We start from the raw sequence: 12,177 nt of genomic DNA, 5'->3' as shown, positions 1-12,177 counted from the left end.
TATTAATGTTATTTATGTTAATTTAGAATATTGGTATCAATATATAATGTGTATTGATTATAATTCTAGTATTTGTAGTAATACTGGTATTAACTTAATATCATTATTCATTTTTATGGTGCCTTTTAGCAAAATAAAGTTTTCTTGTTTATCTCTTTTGATTAGGTCAGTTTTTGCTTTTGCTTTGTCTGAAATCATTATTGCTGCCCCTTGCCTTTTTTACTTCACCTGAAGTATAACAGATTCTACTCTAGCCCCTTAATTTCATTATGTATGTCCTTCAAGTGTATTTCTTACATACAGCATATTGTTGAATTCTGTTTTCTGACCCATTTGGCTGTTCTCTTCTGTGAGTGAGTTCATCTCATTTCCATCATTGCTCCATCCTGTTCTCTTCTATTTTTCCTTCTCTTTTTTTCCTGTTCTCTAAGAGTCTATTTTGCTTCTGTTCTCTCTTTTACACCTTCTTCCTCTTTCTCTTTCCTTTAATCTCTTTCCTTTCAGTTTGCCCAGCTCTTCCCTCCTTTAACCAGTTCCCATGAGAGTGAGGTTCAGGTGTTGCCTCTGCTCTCCCTACCATCTCTTGCACAAATTCTTCTTTACACACCTTATTTATGTGAGATTATTTCTTTCATTCTTCCTTTCCCTTCCCCTTTCTCACATGTTCCTCTTCCCTACTCTTTACATTCTTCTTTTGAGTTCATGAAAATATACCAGTCACTCCAAAGCCAGTCCAATTGAATTCCCTTTGTGACCCCTGATTATGATAGAGTTCTGTGGAGCTACATGCATCATCTACTCATGTAAGAATGTAAACAGTTTAACCTTGTTTGGTAACTTCTTATTTCTCATCATGTTGACCTTTTTATTTTTCTTGACTGCTATTTGTATATTAAATTTTCTAATCAGTTCTTGCCTTTTCATCAGGAATGCTTGCAAGTTCTCCATTTTGTTAAGGGTTAAGGCTCCATTTTTTCCTCTAGTAGTATTAAATTCTGTTTTGCTGTGTAGGTTATTCTTGGTTCTAAGCCTAAATCTTTTGCCTTTTGAAATACTGTGTTCCAGTCTCTCTACTCCTATATAGTAGTAGCTGCTAAATCTTGTGCTAGCATATCTCTCGCTACTTGGTACTTTGTTGGGGTCCCCTAGACCCCTAGACAGGAACCCCTGACCCCGACCCAAGGCTCTTGTCCGGCAAGAGGCCTTGATCTCGTGAGTAATGAAATGGGGCGGGAGACAAAGGTGGTGAAGACTCCGTTTTATTCATCTAAATCACATGCATAAATAGTCTAACCTACGTACATTCCTAAGCCTTACGTAGGACCTATCACCTATCACCTATCACCTTTCACATTGAACCTATCACCTATCACCTTTCCTTATATGGGTGTCTTCTCCACTGGACATCCAGAGCCAGGACAAAGAACTGCCACGTTGCAAACAAGGACGAGACCCTTCCTCCTGAATCCATCTAGTTCCACCCCTACTGACAAGCCCCTAGGTTATCTAGGCAGGCTCTCAGTGTGGCATCCTGAAATGGATAGGGGTTGGCTCTAACTCGTCCCGTTCCAGTACTTGAATTGTTCTGGCTCCTTGCTGAAGTTTTTCTTTAACCTGATGAGAGCTCTGAATTTTGGCAGTTATTTTTCTTGAAGTTTCAGGAGGTGACTGGTATATTCTTTCAATTTCTACTTTGCTTAAAATCTAGGCAGTTTCATTTAATGATTTTTTAAAAATTGTATCTTAAGTTCTTTTTTTGTTTATGGTTTTTAAGTAGTTCAGTAATTCTTAAATTATCTCTCCTTGATCTGTTTTCTAGGTCAGTTATTTTTCCTATGAAATACTTAACATTTTCATAAGTTTTTCTATTTTTCTCGACTTTATTATTCCAATTCTCTTTTCACATCATTCTTCCCTAGCTCATACTTCTTTTCCTATTTTTTCCCCATCTCATTTTTTAAATCATTTTTAGCCCTCAAAAAAAACCCAAAAAACTTGGTTTAACTTTTCTAGGCATTCTTGTCCAAGCTGCATTTTGTTCATAGATGTTCTTGTGTTTGTATCTTGTACCCTTTCAGCATAATAGCTCTTTATGATGGCATTCTCTTTTTGTTTACTAATTCTTCCGGCTTCCTTCTGGATTTTGGACTTCATGTTTGTGTTGGGCTCTGTGTCCTTTGGAGGGGGATGTTTGTCCTAATCTGCTTTCACTGCTCAGGTTGGGGGCCTACAAGCCTTTCATGCTCTCAAAGTGAGATGATCTGATGTGAGGTCTGTACTCTGTTCTGGCAAGTTCCTGACTCAGATTAGGGTCTTCCCACTTGTCCTTGTTTGGGAATTTGAGAAGATTGCTTTTGTACTTAGCCAGTATGAGCCTTCGAGGCAGCTCCACAGTTCAGTGACTAAACTACTGGCTGTCCTGCCGTGGCTATTTAACTAAAGGCTTCCAAGCTAGGCTAAATGATAGAACTGAGGGTTACCAGTCCTGAGAAACTCGTTCCTTTGTTACACCACTAGGACCTACACTTGTGACTCCTCCTCTCTGCCCTAGGTCTGTGACCAGGACTGGGTAGTGGTCAATAGAGCACCCATTCCTGTACCCATTATTTAAGGGACCTCTTTCTACCCTATTGCTTCTTGCCCTGGTGCCCTGCCTGTGCAGGCCCTCTGTCAGTTCCTGGGTGCTAGAAGTCTTGCTGCTTTTGCTGTTTGTACTCCTGGCCAGACCCCATACCCAGTGTCTGCAAACCTTGCTATCCTTCCCTGAGTCACCTTGGACTGGAAATTTTTCTTGGCTTTCCTTATGGGAATTTGGTCTAGTGCATTTTCTAGATCTTTGTCTAGGAGTTGTGCTGGGCAGAATAGGCTGAACTGCTTCCTCCCATTCTGCCTTTTCTTTTAGCAAAGGGTTTTGCAGTCTGTTGATAGCAATCTCTTTCAGTTGGTTGGCCCAGAGGACCTTCATTACAGAGTTCCATTACTATTTCAAGGTCACTGTCGGGAACTAAATCCATCTTTCTTGAGTGCTTTAGTTTATAAATGTAATATGTTAGCCATTTAGTTTTTGATACTATCATCTGGCTCATTTTATACTTGTTAGCCTTGTGCAAAGTATGGTATGTATGCCTTTGTGTACATGAGCTTTTGTGTTAATGTTTAATTCTTTTGGTTAGACAGTCTTTTTTAATTGGCAGCTAGTTGGCACAGTATATAAAGTGCTGGACTTGGAGTGATGAGGACCTCATTCTAAATATACCCTCAGACACTTAACTAGCTGTGTGACTTAGGTAAATCCCTTAATCTCTGTTTGTTTGATTTGCCTTGTTTGGGGGTGAGAATAGTACCTACTTCCCAGGGTTGCTGTGAATATAAAATATGATAATATTCCCAAACCTTAAAGCACTATATTAATAGTAGTTATTATTAATTAATTGAGCATTACATTGAATTACAAATGTGAGGTTCAGCCTTTTCTTTGAAAAATATTTATTTTAGGTTCTTGTCTAACCTTTTTTTTTTTCCACTTGTGAATTTTGCTTGTTACATTAGAGCTTACCTGATCATAAAGAAAAGTGATCCAGATAGCTCCATCAAAAGTGCAAGGAAACATCCCCAAGTCACCATCTAAAAGTGAGCTCCAGTTAATTGGCTTCTTTGAGTACTCTCCCAAATCAAAAAGCAATATAATATTCCCTTATGGTACTGAAACTCAGTCACATCTAATTTGGGCTCTTCTTCCCCAAATAGCCTTTTATGGGGGCTGAATTTTGTATTATACTATCTGTCTTCCTAAGACCCATCTTCCCCAAGCATTCAGCATTCTATCTCAGTTTAATGTTAGGAATTATGGAAACAGACAATTTTTATTCTTATATTGTATTACAAATTTGCCAGCATGACCACAAAAGAAAAAAACTGGAAAGCACTGGCACATATAGCTGATGAAAAATATAGGAACAAGAAACTTAGAGGCTTTGTTCTTATTTCTTAGCGCACAGCTGTTTCATGTCTTTTTCTTAGTTGTTGTTAAAGTTGTTTTCAGTGTTGTTTGATTCTTTGTGACCTCTTTTGGGGTTTTCTTGGCAAAGATACTGGGGGTTTGCCATTTCCTTTTCCAACTCATTTTATAAAGAAACTGAGCCAACAGGGTTCCATGACTTGCCCATGGTCACGTGGCTAGTAAGTTTCTAAGACTGGATTTTTTAACTCAGAAAGAGGAGTCTTTCTAACTTCAGGTCTGGCACTCTCTCCCCTGTACCATCAGTGGATATATCTTTATCTAGGGGAAAACAAATTCTTTCCCTATTTCATCAGAGATGTTGTTCTTGGGTTGGTTTTGCTAAATTACAAACACTTTTACTGATCCCAAGCTTCCCATGAAAGCAAAGACCCATCCTTTAATATTATTAACATTTTATTGGTGTAACTATAGGGAAGCAAGACATAAAATGCAACAGACTCCAAAGAATGAAAACTGTCTCACAGAAAGCAATGTTGAGTCCCATTGGGATTTGAAGGGGGTGACAATATATAACAAATGAGAATCTTCTAAGAGAAAAAGATTAAAGATTTATGTATTATAGACTTTTATGAAAGAAGTTTATGTAGAAAAAGTATGTAGCCAAGTTTTTCCTTCAGTTTCCTCAAAATGTCTGAAGAATCAAGAAGTGCCTCTAGCACCTTTGGTGAATTCCCTTTGGTAACCTCATGGGAGGGCAGGGACAGAGATGGAATGGATGAGCAGGCATAGGTGGGTGACCTACAAAGTTGGAGGAAACTCCTAGATCAGTATGATAACAGACCCGTTTAAATGAAAACCTTTTAAAAAGTTTCCTGATTGAAGGGACCTTAAGGATCCTCATTGCAATCCTCTCTTTTTATAGATGAGGAAACAGACCTCTAAAGGTGAGGAGACGTCAGCTATATGCAGACCAGTGTACTAGGTACTGGGTGAAACGGATGGTTTACAGAAGACAGAATCAGATTCTGTCTTTGTAGAATTTTCCATCTAGTGGGGGAATACAACACAGCTACCTGTGTTCTACAAGATATTGTGTGATAAGTATATTAAAGAGGCATAGAAGAAAGTTCTGTATTGTGAGATCTGAGGGTGAAAGACATTTAAGTGGAAAATAGAGTAATTTATTTAATTTATTCCCAACTTGGATAAAGATCCAGAGAAGAGTTGAAAGCATTATTAAATATTTTTTATGTACCAAGCACTCTGCTAAGCCCTGGGGATACAAAGAAAGGCAGAAGAGGTCCTTGTTCTTAAGGAGTTCACCTTCTGATTAGGGAAAGAAAATATAAAGAGGTATACAGAAGATCTAGTCAGTAGTCAGTGTTTTATTAAGTACTTTCTATGTGCCAAGCTCTGTGCTGAGGACACAGGTACAAATAAAGAATGACAGCTCCTGACCTCAAGGAACTTAACAGACTAATGGCAGGAAGACATTACACAAAAGGAGGCTGAGAAGTAGAGAGGAAATGCCTGGTGTACTGGCTCATTTATTAAGTATGTACTATGTTCCTGGCATTGTACTAATCATTTGGAGACATAATTGAAACATCCAGCAATCCCTATTCACAGGGTACTTCTAAGTATGTACTGAACAAATTCAAGAAAATAAATACAATGTGGCTAAATAAAAGACAGTCTGAGAAGGTGGGCACTAACAGTGAAGGGGATCAAAAATGACTTAACATCAAAGGCAATATTTGGACTGTGTCTTGAAGGGTGAAAGGAATTCTGTGAGACCTGAGGTAAGGAGCAAATAAGTTCTAGGTAATAGGGAACAGAGAAGACCATTGAGGCTAAAATTTACTTGGGGAGTGGGCAAAGAGGCAACTCAAAGGGGAAGGCACTCCCAGCCAGAGAAAGAGTAGGGCCACAGAGATTAAAACCAAGAAAATTAAGCAGAAGGGAGAGCATTTTGGCGTGAGAGATTTTATATGTCACAGGACTTTATATTTGATCTTTTAGGTTATAGAAGGCCCCTGAAGTTGATTAAATAGAGTGACATGATAAGACTTACACTTTAGGAGAATAATAGCTAAGTGAAGCATGAATGAAGGTGGGGAGAGACTTGAGACAAGGAAACCAGTTAGAAGACTAATGAAATAATCCGGGAGAGATGTCATTAGGTACTGAAGTAAGGAGTGTGTGAGTAGAGAGATGGGAGCCCACATCTAAGAGATGTTGTCAAGATAGAAATTTTTAAGATTAGACAATAAATTAATAAAAATAGAATTAGACAATTTCCAGAAGTCAACAATTTCTTCTGTTGAAAAAACAAAGCATGGGGCAGCTAGATGGTAAAGTAGATAGAGTACCAGCCCTGGATTCAGGAGGACTGAGTTAAAATTCAGCCTCAGACACTTACTGGCTACGAGACCCTGGGCAAGTTACTTGACCCCAATTGCCTGCCACACGTACAAAGAGAGAAACGCACAGAGAGGTTCTACTTTTGAGCTCTAAGAAATAATAACCACATTTTAAAAACAATTCTAGCAGCATTTAGCCAAGTTCTTAATCTTAAAGGATAATTATAGTAGCTAGCATTTTTAAAGCACTTTATATTATCTCATTTGATCCTCACTACATCTTTGTCAGACAAGTATTATCATTATCACCATTTTGTATATTAAAAACTACAGAACAAGATAAGTGACTTGTCCAGCTTCACAGAGTTAGTTAGTGACTGAGATAGAATTTAAAGTTCAGGTCTTACTGACTTGTTTTGAAAGGGCAGCATTAGTGATTTCAAGAAACTTGAGTGTTGTAGTCCTAATGCTTCCATTAGTTTGTTTATGATAGGTACCTAGTTTCATAAGATTAGGCCTTCTTCCTCATCTGTAAAATGGAGGGGTTGGAATTGGTGATCTCTAAGGGTGCATCTAGTTCTAATGTTCTTGGTTCTAAAGTCATTCACTCTTTGGATTGAGGGGGTAGGAGAGAGGAGTTTTATTTTTAACGTATAGAAGCTCATGGAATTCTGTTTTCACTTGACTGTGCCATTAATGATCCTGAAGATAAGTGATACTCATTGGAAATATTTTCTTTCTTTTTTATTTTGATTCCATGAGCTTACATTGGAGCAAGAAGTGTAAACATAATGATGATAGGACCCAGATTTTCCCAGTTGCAAGAATTATTTCAGTTCAGTAAACATTTAATAAGCACTTCTCTTTTTCAAAGTACTAGGGTACAACGATAAAAAGAAAACAAATGGTCCCAAGACTTCAGACAGTGTCTTGTTATCCCCTGTATCCTGATTTCGGGCTTAAAAATTAGGTTTAGAATCAAGTGATTTTTTTCATAACTTACTAATCACTTACTTTGGTTCCTAGGAAGAAAGTTTCTCATCCATGAAGTGTGAGTTCCAAGCTTTTAGCTACTTAGAACTTTCTTGAGTAGTTCATAAAGGTAGTCCTATAGTACACATTCATATGGTGCTTCATGGGAATAAAGTAAGTACCTTCTCATTTAATATTACAGCAACCCTTTGAGAAGGGTATTGAAAGTACTGTATCCATTTTACACATAAGACAGTAAGCTTAGAGAAGAGTGACTTGTTTAGAATCAGACTTGATTTCTGAATTGAAATTCTATGTTTTCAGTTATTCTAGATAAAAGCAATCTTTATGTGGTCAAGATTATCCTCACAAAGGAAATTTTTGGTGTTTGACTTAAAAGCAACTGTTTCTGAGGAATTCTGAGAACTGACTGGTTGTTACAAATCAAATCTATTTGAGGTGGTTTGTAAATAACTTTTGCCTGTAGAAATCTCTAGGTATTAGGCCAAAATTTATTTTTCTGACGGTTGTTTTTTTCCAGTTTTCCTTTAAAAAAAATCAGCATAGCAAAGACTCATGAGTTTGTTACCGTGGGAACTCCATGGCAGCCTTTTTCCTGCACAGGAATCTTAACAGTTTGCCTGAAGCTCATAGAGGTTAAGTGATTTGATATTTTTATTTAGCAAGATAAGTGTCAGAGCCAGGATCGAATTCACAACTTCCAACCCTTTATCCAGTATACCATATTGTCTCTCAATATCTTTGTAAAATGAGTTTAAAAATACCCAACGTTAACAAAGTATACCCAGCATTAGATTTTTAGGCAAAACATGGGCCGATTATTGAAGAGGGAGGGAAAACCTGTGCCTTTAGTGTTTTTCTAGTTATATTATAAAGGTCCCATTCTCACTCATATGTGTACAAATACCTTCAGTGTTTTATTGCTTTATCAGAAAAGGAAGGTGATTCTTTTGCTAATCACAGTCTCACCTCAAGATGTTCCAAGTTGGAGCTAGGGTCTGAAGTCTTTAATAAAGTTTAAACTTAATTCTTTGTTTAACATCCTTTGAAAACACTTAGCTCCTTTAGAATGGACAAGAAAAGTCAGAGGGCAGAGTAGTTGACTTAGGGAGAAGTAAAAAATAGCTAAGCTTTGCTTTTCTGTCTTCTCTTTGCCTTCTCCTTCCTACCCCCAGGTTTTCCTGTCTCCAATGTCATTTTCTTCGTCATTCTCAATGTTTCTTTAAGGAAAATATATGCACTGTAGACTTGATTTTATCGTGTGAATTTGAGCTATTTTTGATATTCCTACATTTTAGACAGTTTCTCATGTTTCGTTTGAAAGTTGGGTACATGGCCATGATTCCACAGATACTTGATTGGTTAGAATAAAATGCCTTTAGTATAATTTTATTTTTCTAGTTTTGACTTAGCTACAGTGTAAGTAAATATGAAGCATAATTCAGAAATGTCCTATTATGTTTTTACAGTCAGAATAAAAGCAAATTAAGATCTAAATGATTTTGATACAAAAAAAAGATTCATTTAGAAAGCTGCACTAAAATTAAGAGGGTCGAAAAAGTGAAAATTAATCCAAAATAAAACAATTAAACTTATAAACTCTTACTTTTGATTATTGCAAAAAATTGGCTTAATTTTAGAAATGGAAAGGAAAACATTTCTGATAGAGGGCCGTTTTGAATCCCACAGTTTACTGCATTTGATTCTGTCTCATAAATTTTTTTTTCACCTTTGTGTTTAACTAGTTGAAGAAAACTACAGAGGAACTGAATGAAGCTTTGGCAGCAAAAGAAGAGATTGCACAGAGGTGCCATGAATTAGACATGCAGGTAAGGAGTGCACTGGGTGCACCATCAACTTTTGTGAGAAGATCTTGGCAACACTTTAAATTAACCCTAATGAACATTGGGTAGAAGTTGCCGAAAGTTTGCTTTAGGTTGAGTGTTAGGAAAATCTTCCTAACAAGTAGAACTGTCTAGAAATAGATTGTGCTGTCTTAGAGGGTCATGAATTTTCCCTCTGTAGTGTTCACGCTGGAAGTCTTTAATCAAAACCTTAGGAACCACTTGTATATATTTGTAGAAGAGTTTCTCATTCAGGATTAGATTTGACCACATGACTTCTGAAGTCTTTTCTAACTTTGAGATTCTGTGATTGGCAGTCTTAGTCCTATATAATATGGTTTTTTCCTTTCCTTCCCTGGGATAAGACATTTCTGCTTCAGTGGAGTGAAATCCTCCCCACCTCTACTCTGCTTATTCAGTTATCCAATAAAAAGTTCTATGTTTAAGTATGCGGACTTGCTCATGATCATATATCAGATGTTCATATGGATAGAGTGCAGTCTCTTGCCTTCTCGCTGCGTGTGACTTATGTCCAAATCTTCCACAGGGTATTCACCCAGTACGTATACTAACTACTTGCACCTTTTTACATAGCTGTAAGGAGAGAGAAGGAGTGAGGGTGTGGGTGTGTGGTGTCCCACATTCTGCTTTTTCACTGAGGTTTAAAATAATAATAGCTACCATTTATGTAGTGCTTTAGATATATTATCTCACTAAGATGTTTGTGTTTGTAAATGAGGAAACTGAAACCTAGGAAGGCTAAATTGCCTGTGTTCACATGGCTAATACATTTTCTCAGACATGACTTGAACTCAGGTCTTCCTGGTTTCAAGTCTAGCACGCTGTCTACCAAGCCACATGCCTGCCAGTACATTAACTGAACTTCTCCATTAACATTGATCTTCAAAATTAACCTCAGCATTACTGGTAATTAATGCTACTGCAGTGATGAAATAGCTTCATAGGTGGCCTTCAGATAACCACATGGTACATATATATGTACATGCACGTATGTATATATGTATGTGTGTATATGTATATAGCCATATAGTTTATATAGCCATATAGAATGATATAATAGAAGATGTTTAATGGAAGACTTAGTGAAGATCCAGGTTGGACCTCATTAACAATAACTAGGTGTGAAACCATGGACAAATTATTTAACCTCTTGATTTCATTTTCCTTACCAAGGCAGCTAGCATATCTCCTCTTCTCTTAAATGTGTTCTTTTGGGTCAATGTTACTCGTTCATTCAGTCTATCTTTCTATGGCCTGTTCTTCAGTCTTCTTACCATACATGATAAGGATGCTGCATTTGAAACTTACATTTATCTTCTTTTTCACTTTCAATAGGTTGCAGCATTACAGGAAGAAAAAAGTAGTTTGCTTGCAGAAAATCAGATTTTAATGGAAAGATTAAACCAGTCTGATTCAATAGAAGATCCAAACAGTCCAGCTGGCCGAAGACATCTTCAGCTACAGACTCAATTAGAACAGCTCCAAGAGGAAACATTCAGGTAAAAAAAGGGAAGAGGCAGGGCTATTTATTTGACCAGACTCAGAGTTCTTGATAAGTTGTGTATGATAAATGGTATATATAGTACAGGACATGTTAATAGGGATTCAGAGGAGGAAGAGAACACATATGATAAGAAAAGGTACTGGACACAATTGTGGGCACTTCAGATTCAAATAAGGTCTCCCTAGTTTCCAATTCCTTCATTTGGTGTGAAATATCTTTCCATATGAGTTACTGTGTTGTAATTTAAATGTTAGCTCTAATGAGTGGTAAATGAAACTTTTATACAAGACTTACATGTCCAAAGGAGATTTATTTAAAACTATTATTCACAGGTATTTGGGGTTGGAGGTGGAATGCTATAGGTCTCCAAATATGAATGTGAACTGGGGTGCTAGTATAGCAGTTCACCAGACTGGGGTGATGTGGCAGTTCAAAAGATGACTTCCCAGCTTTCCCATTTTGTATAGCAGAAGGCTCATCTCTGATGGGTATTAGAGATGCTCCTTTCTTTTGGGTCATTCTAGAATGTAAATTAGTAGGGAAAAGGATTTAACCTGCAGGCTTCTCTTTCAGATCCACACTTGGGAATTGTTGAGTACGTTGATTTGTTAAGGGTGAATGAGTGTGAGAGGGGCATGTCCTTTGAGTCACTCAAGTTTAACTAATCACAGACACATTGGAGGGTCCTGTCTATGAAGCAAAGTGCCGGGAGGTTTTTTGGGTCCCTAAGAATACATTATCTTTGAGGTTATTATTGAGAAAAGAAAAGAGACCTTGTCTCTTGGTTTTAGAGGTAAAAGCAAAAAGTGAGGGAGGAGAACCAGCAGAATGATAGAGAATTATTCTCTCAAGTGAGGAATTATTAAGGCTTTATAGAGAGTTTTCCATGGGATTTTTAATATGAAATGCTAATTCATCTTAATGAGAAACTTCCAAAATACAAATACTTTAAGGAGATAAATACAACATTTATTAATACAGCTATCTATAAATGTATGTATTCAATAGCAAGCAGTATTTGTTCATTTATATTTCTCAGAGGAAGGAAGCATTTGCAGCCACATAATTCTAGAAAGCAAAATCATATCCTTATGCAATAATTAGAACAATGTAGAACTATAAGACCAAATGTTAATGAGCATTGTAGTAAAGTTATAATGGCCCTGACACAAGGATATCAGTATATAAAGTCTGTCATATGTGATATGTGTTCCAGTTGCCCTGGTTCACAATAGCGACATCCATCATAGTCCCATTAAAGAATGGGCTCTCTCCTTTCTTCCTTATACTTTAGGGAACTGTGTTAACATTTCACTTCAATTCCTAAAAGAACTTCTTATTCTTAGCAATCAGTACAACAATAAGCTCTTTTCCAGCCTTTTCTTCTTGCAGATTCTCTACCTTACTGTACACCCCAACCAAACTGAATTCATTTCAGTTCCAGAAATATTTATTAAACATGTATTTTATGTAAGACACTGTGTTGAACAA

At 37.0% G+C, this 12,177-nt stretch overlaps 1 protein-coding gene across 6 annotated transcripts in view; it reads left to right on the top strand.

Moving 5' to 3' along the window:
• The window catches only part of HOOK3 (hook microtubule tethering protein 3), a 112,268-nt gene that overhangs the window by 55,246 nt on the left and 44,845 nt on the right, over positions 1 to 12,177 (top strand). For all 6 annotated transcript variants that reach the window (XM_072635034.1, XM_072635035.1, XM_072635039.1 and 3 more), the window contains exons 8-9: positions 9,063 to 9,146; positions 10,518 to 10,681. In XM_072635034.1, the coding sequence (XP_072491135.1) occupies positions 9,063 to 9,146; positions 10,518 to 10,681 (248 nt within the window). The remainder of the gene's footprint in view (positions 1 to 9,062; positions 9,147 to 10,517; positions 10,682 to 12,177) is intronic.

Source organism: Notamacropus eugenii, chromosome 1 (genome assembly GCF_028372415.1).
Source record: "Notamacropus eugenii isolate mMacEug1 chromosome 1, mMacEug1.pri_v2, whole genome shotgun sequence".
In the NCBI taxonomy this organism is placed as follows: Eukaryota; Metazoa; Chordata; class Mammalia; order Diprotodontia; family Macropodidae; genus Notamacropus; species Notamacropus eugenii.
This window is presented reverse-complemented; position numbering and strand designations above follow the sequence as displayed.